Genomic DNA, 15990 nt, shown 5'->3' on the forward strand with positions numbered 1-15990 from the left:
AGTGCATGACTCCTGTTTCTAGTGTTTTTCATAGTGTTTGTGTATGTAGCTGCACAACGTAGACGTCGGTTTACCTCCGTATCAAATCCAACATGTGTGAACGGGGCCTTAGGGTGAGTTAAAAAAAAACACGATACTTATTACGTGCAAATTTGTCGCGGGTATTTTCGTGCGGCAAATCCGCAGTGTAAGGCTTTATTCAGATGAACGTAAAATACGCGCGTGCAACGCGCGTGATTTTCACGTGCATTGCCCGTAGCTATATTAGTCAATGGGGCAGACATGGCAGCGTTTTTTGCGCAGCGTTGCTCCGTTGCAAAAAACTCACGACATGTCCGTTGATTCAGCGTTTTCAACGCATCACGCACCCATTGAAGTCAATGGGTGCGTGAAAACAACGCAGGGCACACGGAAGCACCTCCGTACGCACAGCGTTTTTCACGCAACACTTGTTAAGTCTATGTAAATGAGTTGAGCAGACTAGACAAAACAACTACAAACCAGGAAGTGGCTTTTCACTTTCTGAGCACATGCGCACAGTTTAAACTGACATCTGCAGCAATAGTAGTTTTTTAACCTGTAAAACCACCCAAAAACAACAAACACGGGCCAAAGTGTGAGGTAACGTGAAATCTTGATGCGAACATGTGCTCACAGCAAGCAGGTGTTGGAGAAGGTGTCTTTTTGTAGGCTGCCATCTCCATTACTCCACCCTCCGTTGTTTGGACGCTCGTAAAAAACGCATGCCATACGCGCGTTAAATACGCTATCACGCTGGCCAAACGGATGCCACACGCAACTACAACGCAAACAAAACGTCACGTTTTTCACGCGCGCACAAACGCCACGTTCGTCTGAATACAGCCTAATACAGTACCAGCAAAGTAAATGAGATCAAGAAATCTCCTCTACATGTCGCATTTTCTGCACAAAAATTGACCTGCGGTGCGTATTTGAAAATATGCTACATGTCACTTTATCTTGCGTTTCCGCTTGCGAATTGTTTCTGACTAGTTTAAAAAATATTCAAAAATCTGCAGCATAAAACCGCACCTATTTCCGCATCAAAATGTAAAAACCGCACCTAAAAACGTATCAAAAAACGCACTATTAGGTGCAGATTTTACCTGCTGAAGTACCTGCAGTTTTGATGCAGATTTTGTGCACCAAATTCCTCAATGTGTGTGTTACAGAATTTGCTGGGGATTTACAGATTAACCCTTTACATTGTAAAGGATGAAATACGTTACAATTCTGCAACATTAGGTTATGTTCACACGGCTTATTTTCAGCTGTTTTTCTGGCCGTAAACGTCCGAAACATCAGAAGCAGAACGCCTCCAAACATCTGACAATTGATTTCAATGAGAAAAACAGAGTTGTGTTCGGACGGGTCGTTTTTCTTACGCAGCCATTTTGAAAAACGGCCGCGTAAAAAAACGGCTGCGAAAAAGAAGTGCAGGTTACTTCTTCAGACGTTTCTGGAGCTGGTTTTCATTGACTATAGAAAAACAGCTCCAAAAACGGCCGTAAAAAACACAGCGAAAAACACAAGTTTGCTTAAAAAACTTCCGAAAATCAGGAGCTATTTTACCTTGAAAACAGCTCTGTATTTTCAGACTGTTTCTGCTAAGCGTGTGAACATATCCTAATAGGCATGCAGATGATTTAACCCCTTCCCTCCTAAGCCATTTTTCGGATTTTAACTTTTGTTTTTTTCCTCTCCACCTTCCAAAAGCTATAATTTGAGGGCTTGTATTTTGCGGTACAAGTTGTAGTTTTTCATGGCACCATTTATTGTACCGCATAATGTACTGGGAAGCTGAAAGAAAATTATTTGTGGGGTGAAATGCTGCACGTGCATGAGGTTTTGACAAACCCCATTCACATGAGTTGGGGCTTATTCAGACTAACGTGTTAATCGTCCGTGTGAAGGACGTTTTTTTTAATGGCCATAACAGGCTGCGTGTATTTCTATGGGGTTATTCACATGGTCAGTGTTCTAACGGACCGTGTGAAGGGCCTGTAAAAAAATAGGACGTCCTATTTTTGTGCGTTTTCATGGATCCCTCAATAGAATCAAGTCTATGAGGGATGTGTGAAAACGGGTTCCGCAGTATGGGACAGCATTCCCGCGGAGAGGCAGGGACTCCCAACAACATTGATAACTATGATGCTAGGAGTCCGGCTCCATGAATTGTGGTCAGCCTGGGAAATACGACCTATACACGCTCCGTATGTCACGGACTGAACGCGGCCGTCTGAATAAGGCCTTAGTCTAGTTACACAGTGCGGTCAAATCCCATTTTTTAGCCACAATTTTTGCAAAATCGCGGTAAAAACGTGATTTGACCGCACTGTGAGAATATAGCCTAACAGCACTTTTCATGTTTTGTATTCTTTTTTTATGCAATTTTTGTAATTGCGGCACAAATCACGCTGTTTTGCCGCGATTTTTATATAATCGCCATTTTCACGCGATTCACGCGGCCAATAAAAAAAACGCTAGGAAAACGAAAAAATACCAAAAAACATTTTAACATACTTTATACATTCTACAAATTGGTTCAGAGGGAATAGGAAGCAGGATGGATAGGGGAAAATACTCACCAGCCTGCAGGTCCAGCCGGCAGTGTAGAGGAGTCGGCTGAGGGCGGGATCTCCACACGGCGCTTCTGCATATGCTGCATCTTTCCCATCCAGTATGCGAAGCTACAACAGGTATGCAGGGGGTGCCGCGAGTGTGCTAGGGGCGGGGCGCGAGCATTGCTAGGGGCGGGGCACGAGCGTTGCGAGGGGGGCCCGCGAGCGTTGCGAGGGTGGGGCGACAGTCCGAGGGGGGGGGCGACGGTACTGCCCTGATGGCGGCCCTGAGCGTGAGCATTAGATCCCTGGCTGTTTTACCGTGTAAGACATTTAAAAAGGGAGGTGCTGTGGAAAATAGATCTCACGCCAGGAATACTGCAGTCCATGATTAGATGTTACCCCAATGACACTGTGTGATGTGTAAACATAGGTCAGGTTAATAAAAATGACATGTTGTTTGATGCTATAAACCTCACCGACTGTGAGGGAAAAGACACAAAATATGTATATTGTGTGGGGGTAAAAGCAACTGGCAGCACCCAGTGCTCCGAGACAGCTAGAAAATGGGGGATGCAGAGCCTAGAAAGTGCAATACGAGGTAATCTAACTGATAAAGGGGTTGGCATCGATGAATGCCACCGGACGGGACATGATCTTGTTCTCCTGGATTGCAGGAGTGTTCAGGGAGGCGCTTCCACCCAGCACATACTTCATATATGTGGGTTTAAAGCATTTAATTAGTTGCCACCCAGGAGACCAGGAGTATGTACCCTAGTTTAGGCTACATTCAGCTACTTAGATAGAGATATATTATATTTAAACTTGTAACATGTTTGATTGCAAAAGTATCAGCAGTTAAGAAAACAGCACAAGATATTAAAGTGCATGTGGTCCAGACCACCCACCAACCAAAGAACTGAGTAAGGAAACATTCAGAGCCACCTGTTTACATGACACTGAATGCTTCCGCACCTGATAAAGTTATCTGTCAAGCCGTAGCACAACACCAAGATGGATGGCATTGTCCTAATAGTGAAACCTGTAATTCCCTAAATCTTCAGGTGTGTACAGTATGTAACGCTGTACACGCACCTATTGCTAGACACGTATACTGAGTACCTATCCAGAAGTGAATGGCACAACGAGGTGCCCTGATTCAGGGGATCTAATTAGAACATAGTCTCGGGTGAGTATTCTAATACATGGCTAAGCAAATTTATGTGCAAAAGAAGGGAATTGCCAGAAATATTTTAATATCTTTATATGTGTGAACCTAAAAGTGCTATGAATTATCTACTGCTATGAACAGGTGTCACTAGGGCTCACAGAACTGCTGAAAACAACAGCCTACAGGGGGGATGGCTATTCTATTCTAAGTCGTTTGGTTTATGACTTTGCATTCAGCTGTTACAAAGGCAACGTGACAAAATGTGATGACATTGTATTTCTTATGGCTAAAGATATATACTAAAGAGGAGATTGGGATTCTGTATATTACCATATGTAGAATATTTATGTTTGCAAGTTGAGGGTACCGCTTACTCCCATTTTCTTATAAATAAAGATGGATCCGCCCCCTAGGGCAGAGACTGTTTGAACACTGACGCTGCGTGTCATGGTCTCTCTCCGGCCGGCCGGCCTCTCTCAGATCCACCATTGAGAGAGCATTCATTAATTTGGAACTCATAGACAAATGCAGATAATGTCCAAAGTTAACGGACGAAGTAAATTCTGCAGCGACATGGTGGTTTAATGGCTCCAAACCATGACAGGAATAGAATTTCATGCGTTGCCAGAGTAATTTAAGATTGCTTTGTGTGAGCAAGTATATAAAATAAAATAGAGTGATGTACTTAAAGTTTAAACTTTTCTACTATTACCAGTAAACTAATAATCCAAATTGTGAAAAAGAAAAAAATGATTATCCCTTAAGGAAGGTGCTCCTGCACTTGTAGATTAAATTCAACTAAAATCCCAGTCGGGACAAGATATCAAATAAAGGTAAAACATTTTTTTTCATTTTTTAAAAGATATACATGATGTGTCATAAAATTAGAATAAAAGCTACACGTTTCGACCCTCAACCAGGGTCTTCCTCAGGCTTGAAAAAAGACTTTTACTTTACTTTCCATAAAATAGTTCTTCAGACTCCATGATTTCTGAAGGGAAGAAAGTCGGTGTCCTAGAAAAAGATTCAGAATCACTGTAAATTTTGTGTTTTTTTTTTTTTATTGTTATTTAGGAACAGGAGTGGGGTAAGGGTTTTGACCACACTCTTCTTTCCTTACTTCTACAGGCTCATAGCTGGTATTTATGTTTGCTTTTCCTGATGTGATAAGGGATGGGGAAGATAATAACAGTCTATATAGATCTTTGTTCAGTTGTTTCAGGCATAGTCGATAATAAAGCCATGTAAACTGCGATGTTTGCAGAAGCCTTCCCCCAAATCCACAACTTCCAGAAAAGTATCCAGCACCAGAGCATGATGTTTAGTCCTAGAAGAAGAGGCAAAATTCTTGATGTCAAAGTTTTTTTTTCAGTTTTTTTGTGTTTTCTTCACCTAGGCACACTCTTCTCCGTCTACTGCATTAGGCCCATAGCTGGTATCTACATTTGCTTTTTCCTGGCCTGATGGGGACTTTGGCTTAGATTACATAAATGGTGATAAAGCCATGTAGTCTGCGATGTTTGCAGAAGCCAAGTCCCCCAAATCCAAAGCCTTTAGAAAATGATGCAGGGCCGAAGCAAGATCTTCAGTTCTAGTAGACGAGGCGCATTCTTGTTGGAGAAGGTTTTATTAAAGTCTTGATTTTTTTGTTTATCTCCAGGGTACACACTTTTTCCTCTACTGCAGTAGGCCCATAGCTGGTATTTACATTCCTTTTACTGAATTGATGGGGACTTTGGCGCAGATAACAACTGTCCATGAAGATATTTTTATTTTCATTAGCAACAGGCAGACTTGATGATAAAGCCATATAATCTGCGATATTTTCAGAAGCCAAGTCCCCCAAATCCACAGCATTCAGAAAAGCATGCAGGACCTGAGCAGGATCTTTAATTCTACAAGAAGAGGCGCATCTAAATTGGAGAAGGTGGGTTGTTTTTTTTAATTATTTTTTTTCAAATTTTTTTTTTTGGTGTGTTTTCTTCTTTTAGGCACAGTCTCCTTCATCTACTGCTGTAGGCCCATTGCTGGTATTTACATTTGCTTTTTCTGACTTGATGGGGACTTTGGCGCAGATAACAAGTTTCCAGGTAGATAGTAAATTTTCAGTTGTTTCAGGCATAATTGTTGATAAAGGCATGTAGTCTGCGATGTTTTGGAGATGCCAAGTCCCCAAATCCACAGCCGTCAGAAAGCAAGCAGGGCAGGAGCAGGATCTTTAGTTCAGGAGAAAAAGTGCCTCATTGTTGGTATTCTGTGCAAAGATGAGGATAAAAAACAATTGTATGTACAATAGTTAAAAATTAATATATAGTTTATATGTTTCACATTAAACATCATACATATGTATATGATAATAAGTAAAAGCACACATCCAGAAGATGGCCTCTGTGTAAGAACAGTATGTGGGCCCTATATTTCCTAAGAGATAATTTGTTAAGATTAAGGTGGTCATCGTAGATCTCGTCCCTCATGACTGTTTAGCATATCCCACCAATCCTAGTGTGTCAATTTCTTTGGTATATGTTTTGTTCTCTATTGATGGTATTGGCCCTCCTGACCTATTGGGCATATGGTACTTTATGTCTGCCTCTGGGAGTATGTGACCACAGAAAAGACTATGAATATCATAACTTTTCTTTTCAGTACTTATGTTTTTATTTTTTGCTACAGACTTCAGATTTAATCAGAATTTTGGATTCTTGAGCTATTGTGCTAAAGCAGACATGCTTCCTGTTGACCGATATATAATATTCTAGTTCTACAGCAATTTGGTCAGAAAGAGCAAATCTCAGGGACCATGTGTAAATGGGCCATAGTCAGTCATCGAGAAAACGTAGACATATAAAGAGCTCTACATATGCATGACCGGTCCATTGGCATGCTGGATGTAAATATACAGTGCAGTCACTGAAGACCAGGCACCAGAGATTCGCTTTTATGGTGTAAATTGCTGCAGAAGATACTGAGCCCTATGGAGATAAACATGGACCTCAAGATGGTGGTTGATGTTGCTATCTGACTGGTGTTTCTGCTATCATATTGAATGGTAATTAAGACATATACTCACAAAGAAAACTGAATTAGTCAGAAAATTTTCTTTTGATGGGAAATCCAGGACTGACTCTTGGATGGCTGTTTCCATAGGCTGCTTTCCTTGCTGGACCATGGCTCTCCCTATAATTCTTTGTGAATGGACTGACATGACTAGTAGATGGATAGTTGTCATGTTCGGTGGTTTTGAGTATTAACAGTCCACTTTCACAGACACGGCAAAAGGCTTTCTTTGCATTAAGAGCTGCAAAACGTCCAACGCTATGGAGATGTAATAATATTGGTTATCAGAAAGGAATTGGCAAAAAATAATAATACTTAAATGATGAGCATTGATGTACACAACAATAGGACATTTTTCATTTCATGTAATATCTCTGGCTAACAAAATGTAAGCAGCATTACTGGTGTTTGCTGCATTTTTCCTTTGACTACACTATGTAGAAAGTAAGATAAGGGCAGTTTACTCAGTTTTCTTAGAACCATGTAGTGCCGAGGCCATAAGGGCATAGCAGATAATAGTTGTCCAGAGGTTCCCATGATCAATGTAGCAAAAGGCCAAAAATACAAAACCAAAATACCATGAATTTCCCATCAATCATTCCATAGTTATGGTGTTCTTTATAAACTAATGAGCCTTTGTATGTGCACTAAAATAAAATATCACCTTACCTGTGTTGACACCGGACACATTCATAGGTGTATTTGTAGTTTATGTCATATGTGTGACAGCGGGTCACTGCCGGTAATTCTGGGTGCACACGTGCGACGTTTTCAGCATGAGCCGTCCATAATGGACCATGTCCAGCATTTAGAGCTCCATCTATCAGCCAGCAGGCTGCATGACACATTTCATGTATCAAGGTGTCTCGAAGTCGCTCTAAAGACAAAGGGAAATTATATTTACATTGTATAATAAAGACACATACATCACAAGTACCAAACTGTTATTTCTATTGAGGACGGACAATTGTAAAGAAGCTTCCTAACATACGTTAAGGCTCTTTTACAAAGCTGTAAAATGGATGTGATTAGGGACTTACCTACGGAATCACAGACTTTATCCGATAATTCAATGGTGGAAATTCTGTCCATGCCATCCATCCCGCTAATACATTGGCCAGATGTTGATCTCAGCCTTTTGTTCCAGGAAATACGCAAAGTCCGAGGAAGCTAAAAAACAGCAAAAATACAAAATGTAATACAATCAGAAATCATTTTCAACCTCATTTTCAAAATCTTGATGTAAACCCCTGGGATTGATAATAAGATACCTTCTTCTTGGGAGGGGGAGGTTGTTGTTTTCATGTATGTAAAATGTGAAAATGTTAATAAAAAATTATTTGATTAAAAAAACATACCTTGTTCTTAAACACGGTACCGTTGTATAGTTCATATAGCCGTGCTGTCAGGTCTTCCTTTGTCTCCTGGAAATAAGTCCGGTAAATGGATGTGGGCGATGTTATTTCTTCTAGGAAACAGCCATGTATGTTACACTGAGGTCTCCTGGTAAAAATACAGAGAGAATATAAATGATCAAGCTTTGGGTATAGTCTCCGAACACACAAACATCTATTCTGTTCATAATCCCTTTATCCTAAATTTAAATTGAAATTTCCATCCCATCCGTCTCCAGCAAGAAGCAAAGTGGAACCCTAGTCTTTCTAACAAGCTGTGTTGGGTATCAAGAACATAATGTGGTGGACATAACTCACCTTTCCTCTGCAGTAGATCTCTCCATACAGTCAGTTGGTTCTGTATTTATGAAGAAATATAAAGCAATAAAATTAGGTAAAAAATGTGGGTTAATTTTGATAAAATCATTACTATAAGGCTCGATGTGCACCCAGGAGGCCACACCACTACCATATTGGTAAAACCAGAGCTATAACTACGGTATAAGGTGTAAATTGGGTGCTATGCATGGGATCGGAATCCCGCCATGTGTAATAAGAATCGCCTTCCCCAAAGCTATTTATGGCAAAAGTATTTTCTGAATATACATGATGGGATCCTATTCCGTATTTAGGCTCCTACACAAAGCTGTATTACGGGCTTCTAGATGCAGCCATACTGCCTAATAAATACATGTAGTTTTACTAGTTTTGCTGCATGTTTTAAAGACAGAATTTTAGAAAATGTTCCTAGATCTGCTTTTATATAAAATGTTGTTGAAATACCAGATATAAAATCGATAACTACATTTTTTTTACATTTGGTTTTTATTATTGAAGTCAATGGGGAATACCACTGCAAATGTTGATTGTGAAGATGCTCTGAACTGTCAATGGGCTGAAATCTAGCTTGTTTACTTATAGGACAAGGAGAAATCTGTTGAAAGCAGAATATGCTATCAATAAATCCAAATGCGTCTTCTGACTCGTCAAGAGATCTTTAAAATGTAACATGCATCATATTCACATAGTAAATGCTGTATAGTTAAAAATTGACCTGTGACAGCAGTGCCTGGTGTAATGTTGTATTGATCTTCATCACTGTCACTGATGACCATTGGAGAGTCCAGTTGCATTGAGGTTTCTCGAGACCCTGTGTCAGTCCTGATCCCTATAAATAACAGATAACAGTACAGGGGACTGAGCAATGTTCTGTGTCCAATAACATAAACCTGGATTGTAACTAGAAAGCAGCTCATTATAACTTACTTTTACGTGTGGAGGTTTCTCCAGCTCTAGTATCATTGTCATCATCGGATATTACAATGAAATCATTGAAACTGTGAAAACAACATTGAAATATAAATATTTGGGCCTTAAAATTCTTGCATATAAATATAATAAAAGAAGAAACCAGTAGATCAATGCAGACACATAATACAGAACTGAGGAACCATCAGGATCCTTTAAGAGTCTAGATGATGTAATCTCATTGCCTTCTGTTGAAATAAGACCCCAATGGGACCTCAGCTTCTTGGCTCCTGGATTTGTTTAACACCGGAGATAATATATATTTAACATACCTGTCGATTTCATTGTCCAAATCAATTATCGCTGTTGGGATTAGCGCACTCAGATCTGTTAAACAAGGTGATAATTAATGTGTTAGCAAACCTGGCCACGCACATACTGTATACATGACAATCAAACAGCGGAATCTGATCATTTATTAGCGGGTCATATATAGTGAAATAACCCAGTGAACCCATGCATGATGGGTGAAATATCTCACGTTCTCAGACATTAAACTGAGACGTGATCCTCGCTCTCCCGATCAGTCTTGTTTAGTAATTCCCACTATATGTTGCAATTTCTGGTCTGACCATTTACTTATTAAGGCTCAGTTCACATCACACCAAAGCTTTCCGCGTATACGCTAAATGTGTCCATAGGGCTTTATTAGACGAACAGAGTGTCCTTATGGTCTCTATTAGGCTGATATACTGTACGTTCCTATGCCTATTTTTTCAGGTATTGAATAGAGTGAAGACTGTTATTCCATTCTGCAGGATCTTACAAATCAATGTTTACCGCCCGATATACGATTTTTTAACATGGTAGCCCATGGGTGACATATTCTACAGTATGGTATACATCACAGGCATCCGTTTAGCGTGTACATCATGAACTTTTCAACAGCTTTTCATACATATACGTTAAATGGATGACATAATAGTCTAGTGGTGTTGGATAGAGATCGGCAAATTTGAACAAAATTGGTTTGGGGTCAAATTTGGTTGATTCGGCCGTCCAATTTGATTTTGTCCAAATAAATTTGCTGCCATTAAAAGTTCCCCTATAGCCCTTAAAACTTGTGTCTAAATCTCTGATATCTTTTATGACTGTATCCACTTTTAAGCTTTTTAATGCCAAGCTAGCATTAGTAATGTCATCCACCTATACCCCTCATGATTGGCTGTGTTAGAGGGATAGGATAACCGTAGTGCATTCTGCAAAGGCTGCCTGCAAGGCTTTATAGGAAAGTCCGCTCGAGAGCATGTGATCCATTTTTGAACCAGTAAAATGGCGGACGGTGCTCGCAGGTGGCCGCCATTTTGCTGCGATTTGTGCGCTATGAACCTCAAAAGTTTTGCCATTCGCTGAATCTGAAACTTTTTGGAAATTCATACCGAATTCAATTTGTGTAGAATCGATACACTCATCTCTAGTGGCGAATTCCTGTGTGAGAGACGCCTAACAGTGGCCTCCATCACCCATAGAGTACAGTAATATCAGTATGTGTCGTGAAGTCTTATGACCCCTTTTCATGATGTATCCGTTCAATGAATACTATTATAGCCTATGGGTGACGGACCCCACTGTTAGAACTGTGTCACAGCCTAAGTCTAATGCATATGTTGATACCTTATCCCGGCGTATACGTGAAAAATAAGCGAATAAACATCATGTGAATTGGGCCTAGCGCATCTCATACTATTTATCTCACTGGTATGTGATGCGTGAAATTACAATTTAAGATTTGCTGAATCTGTAAACCAAAAACGACACAATACATTGAAAGTGACCAAGTATTTTATTGATATACTACATCCCCATATTGGGCTTCATGTATCAAAGCTGTCTAACACAACATCTAACCTTGTTACCCATAGCAACCAGTCACAGTGCAGCTTTCATTTATACAAAGTAGTTCAAATAGAAGTTGTGCTCTGATTGGTTGCTATGGGCAACAAGGGCATTTTTTTCTGTTAGACAGTATTGATGAAGTTTTTAATCTAATCAGTAATGTCCGCGGCCGCAGACTGCAGACTCCTCCCATTCTGCCAACACCTTCCTTCCTGGAGTTGCCAGCACATGTGGCCGTCCTGGCCCGCAGTGACCACTAGGGTGCCCACGCGAGCTCAGTCCCAGCCTTAAAGGGCCAGCGCGCACAAATGTTTAGAATTGTCTAATCACCCTGGACTATAAGAAGGGCCCTCGCCCCTTCACTAATTCCCTGAGCGTTGTTGTGTTTTCCTGTGTCAGTCTAGCAAATGGCCCCTTAGTGTTTTCTTGTTCCCAGTGTTCCCATTCCTGCTACCTTGTTCCTATGCCTTAAAAGAGTTGGAGTCGTGTTGGGTTACACCACGCCTGGTGTCTGCTGCCAAGGTCCCATCTGAGCCTAGCCATCGCTACTGTCTGTACTACCACAGGTACCCTTGCTCGGACTGTAGACTTTACTTGGTACACTGTTTAGCCAGCTGCTATCCCGCTATGGCGGTACGGCCCAGTGAGTCCACATACCCACAGATCATGACATAATCATTCACAATATTCAGACATGTTTCTCCTCGGAATATCTTTACCATTTTTACATATAGGACATCCATATACCCCCATCAACAAAACCCTTGTGTACAGTATTTTACATTTGCAGTTATCCAAGTTACTACCGTATTTTCCGGACTATAAGGCGCACCGGATTATAAGGCGCACTTTCTATGAGCGCCTTATAAGCAATCATGTTTCATATATAAGGCGCACTGGATTATAAGGCGCAGCACATTACCGTTAAATAAACCATTGCTCAGACTGCAAGTCAAAATTTATTACACTTTTTAACAATAACTTGCAACTGGTTCAGCTGTAATTGCAAATCAAAACGTTTAGGGTATGTGCACACACACTAATTACGTCCGTAATTGACGGACGTATTTCGGCCGCAAGTCCCGGACCGAACACAGTGCAAGGAGCCGGGCTCCTAGCATCATACTTATGTACGACGCTAGGAGTCCCTGCCTTGCTGCAGGACAACTGTCCCGTAGTATAATCATGTTTACAGTACGGGACAGTTGTCCTGCAGCGAGGCAGGGACTTCTAGCATCGTACATAAGTATGATGCTAGGAGCCCGGCTCCTTGCACTGTTCGGTCCGGGACTTGCGGCCGAAATACGTCCGTCAATTACGGACGTAATTAGTGTGTGTGCACATACCCTTACCGTACTTTTTCAGTTCATTCCTCCACCAGAAATCCATCAAATCCGTCATCTTCAGTGTCGGAGTTGAACAGTTGGGCGATTTCGGCATCAAGCATGGGGTCCTCCTCTTCATTATCCGAGTCGGTCTCGTTGCTGCTGCTAGGCTCTTCAGTGGTGATTCCAGCCTTCCTGAAAGCTCGGATGACACTGGAGACTGATACATTCTTCCAGGCATCCACGATCCACTGGCACATAGTGGCATAACTCGCACGGCGTTGCCTCCCTGTTTTGGTGAATGTGTGGTCACCTTCTGTCATCCAATGCTCCCATGCAGCTCGCAATTTAACTTTAAATGACCTGTTGATGCTGATATCTAGCGGCTGGAGCTCTTTGGTTAATCCACCAGGGATGACAGCAAGCTCCGAATTAGTTTTCTTCACTTGGGCTTTGACAGTATCGGTCAAGTGGGCGCGCATCGAGTCACAGACCAATAGGGATGGGGATTTGTGAAAAAAGCCACCCGGTCTCTTGACGTAGACCTCCCTCAGCCACTCACTCATCTTCTCCTCATCCATCCAGCCCTTTGGGTTAGCCTTAATGATGACACCAGCAGGAAAATTTTCTTTAGGCAAAGTCTTCCTCTTGAAAATTACCATGGGTGGTAGTTTCTGGCCATTAGCCTGACAAGCGAGAACTACAGTGAAAGATGACTTCTCATTTCCTGTGGTACGTATAGATATCGTACTGGTCCCTGTTTTCTCAACAGTACGGTTTACGGGGATATCGAAAGTGAGGGGAACCTCATCCATGTTAATAATGTGTTCTGGCTGGATATTCTTTTCATTTATCTTGGTTATGCAGTAGGTGCGGAAAATGGCCAGCTTCTCTTCATAATCCTTTGGTAATTGCTGGCACACAGTAGTTCTGGTGCGAATGGAGAGATGACGCCTGTTCATGAAACGAAAGCACCATGAAGGACCTCCTCGAAAGTCCTTGATCTCCATGTCACGTGCTAAAGCAGTGGCTTTGAGTCGAATAGAGACAGTGGAGACGCTTCTACCTGCGTTTCTCTGTTCCATAACCCACTGTTCTATTTTGTCCTCCAACTGTGGCCACCTTGCTTTGTTTCCTCGGAAACTCAGTTTGGTCTTCTTTACTTGGCGGAGGGCATCTTCTTGTTTTCTCCACTTACGCACCATGGATTCATTAATGTTGAATTCTCTTGCAGCTGCCCTATTTCCATGCTCTACTGCATAACTTATAGCTTTAAGCTTGAAACCTGCATCATAAGCATGTCTCTTAACAGGAGGCATTTTTTGGGGTAGTGGGTATAGTTAACGCTAAAGCAAAGATATATTGCAAGGATCCTACAGAGCTGTAAGTATCACTCAGTGTGGCTCCTGACTACGGTGGCCGTAATGCTCAATCCATTTATGGATACTGTAAAAACCCAAGTGAAGAATAAATTCATAGGCGCACGGGGGGGAGGAGCATGGTGTGTGCTGTGGTATGCCGCCGCCGACCCCTGCCGCCCACGATAGAGGTAAAGGATCCTGTATGAACCCCTCTCTTTACTGTCGGGTTCATATATAAGGCGCACCGGATTATAAGGCGCACTTTCTATTTCTGAGAAATTCTCAGCATTTTATGTGCGCCTTATAGTCCGGAAAATACGGTATATAGAGAGGTGTCACTATATCAGAACCTTTCCTGAATTGGAGCACAGTACCTCGTTCATCGAGTGATATCTGAGTATTGAAACCACATTCCTCTTCCAGGCCTGGAAATTTTGGAATTGGCTTCTTCCTTGGATGAGACTGGAAGAAAGAAATAATAAAAGGCTCAAAACGAAATCTAAGAAATCAGTCTAAATTTTGTTGATTTAAATTGTATTATATATTTGTAGTATAGGGTATAGGGTTGGGGTCTCCTTAATAATAGTTACGAAAGAACTTTACTGCAAAAGTAGCATCATTACTAATAAAGAATGGATTAGGCCGGGTTTACATTTGTAAGTTTATGACCAGTAAATTGAAAACCTCCCGTAAAAACGTGCATCTATTTAAAAATACGCATGCGTTTTTTATATATGTGTTTTTTCCCAACATTTCAAAAACGTGACGCTCACCTGATGTAAGTTGTCATCATCACTGCTGTCCTCTGAGTCGGACATGACTATTATGCGCTTGCAGCGCTTTCTCTTAGCCATAGCTAAATCAATCACACAGAACAATCCTCGCTCTGTAAACTCCTACATACACCCTCAACGGAACTTTGCGTGGCTGGACTTTTATCTCTTCCCGTCATATGTGACATCATTAGAATCATTACTTCTTTTGTGACAAGAATGACATCAACTATGTTGATTTTTTTTTTGTGTGTGTATATATATATATATATATATATATATATATATTCTCTATACTAAAAAGTATATATTTCATATTTACACATATATTTATAGATTTTTTTTTTTAAAAGAATGAAAAGAGAGCAGTACCGTGTCTTATGCAATTACAAGTACAAATGATGAAAACATAGGAAACACTTTAAACTTCAGTGAAAAATGTTATATTCTTTATCCACCCAACATTTCATCCCATACTCATGGGGCATTTCTCAAGCTGTGTAGATATATAATATATAATAGTATACCACCGATGCCTGCTGAACCCCATTGATTTACGATAGGATCTGTCAGGTTCGATCATGATATCCGTTGTTTTGACAGGAAGAATATCGCGGTGTACATCGCTGTTCTTTTAGTCAAGTCTGAAGGAAATTGCAACGGAGCCTTTGATGCACATGTAAACACAGCCTTATTTTCCTACTGTGTTTTTTACACTAAAAGTAAATTTTCTATAGGAATAAAAATATTTGGTGAAGTCTCGAATCTATATTCCAGGGAAACAGGAACAGGTTATAGCCAAGAATGGAGTTCCTGGAGTCTAGAAACAATAAAAAAGACCTAGTTAGTTTCACAAAAAAATCTAATTTCTTTGATTTGATTTAAAATATTCTTTAGGGGTTTCAATGATTTTGACCAACATGTTTTGAAAAAATACTTTAAAAAAAATACTCTTGAAGGAATGCTATTTCAATGGAATGAAAAGCATTACGATTTTTAGGAACATTTGAATCATTCTATGTATTGTTTATTTTATATGACTGCTTTTCCCATAACCATTGCTGCCTGCAACAAATGTTGCACAGGTAACAATAAGGTTTTCCACCCGTCCAGGGTTATCATTTGAGCTCTTGGAGCTCCAGCTCCAGGCCCCGCATTCCCCCTCGCTCAAGGGGGGCCCCGG

At 40.9% G+C, this 15990-nt stretch overlaps 1 protein-coding gene across 1 annotated transcript; it reads right to left on the reverse strand.

The window, feature by feature from the left end:
• Positions 1–4670: 4670 nt before the first annotated feature.
• Positions 4671–14915, reverse strand: LOC142658786 (germ cell nuclear acidic protein-like). The gene is made up of 11 exons (XM_075834403.1): positions 14808–14915; positions 14409–14496; positions 9785–9839; positions 9471–9541; positions 9259–9372; positions 8523–8562; positions 8169–8313; positions 7851–7980; positions 7480–7687; positions 6824–7068; positions 4671–6007 (listed from the first exon to the last, which is right to left on the reverse strand). The coding sequence occupies exons 1-10, from the start codon at positions 14886–14888 to the stop codon at positions 6837–6839; spliced, it is 1164 nt and encodes a 387-aa protein (XP_075690518.1). The 5' UTR covers positions 14889–14915; the 3' UTR covers positions 4671–6007; positions 6824–6836.
• Positions 14916–15990: the final 1075 nt, after the last annotated feature.

The sequence above is a fragment of the Rhinoderma darwinii genome, chromosome 8, assembly GCF_050947455.1.
Source record: "Rhinoderma darwinii isolate aRhiDar2 chromosome 8, aRhiDar2.hap1, whole genome shotgun sequence".
NCBI lineage: Eukaryota > Metazoa > Chordata > Amphibia > Anura > Rhinodermatidae > Rhinoderma > Rhinoderma darwinii.

Coding starts and splice junctions, on each gene's coding strand:
- LOC142658786 (XM_075834403.1), bottom strand. CDS start 14,888: ATGGCTAAGAGAAAGCGCTGCAAGCGCATAATAGTCATGTCCGACTCA. Junction 14,497..14,807: donor ATGATGACAACTTACATCAG/GTGAGCGTCACG, acceptor TCTTTCTTCCAG/TCTCATCCAAGGAAGAAGCC. Junction 7,981..8,168: donor GTACCGTGTTTAAGAACAAG/GTATGTTTTTTT, acceptor GCTGTTTTTTAG/CTTCCTCGGACTTTGCGTAT.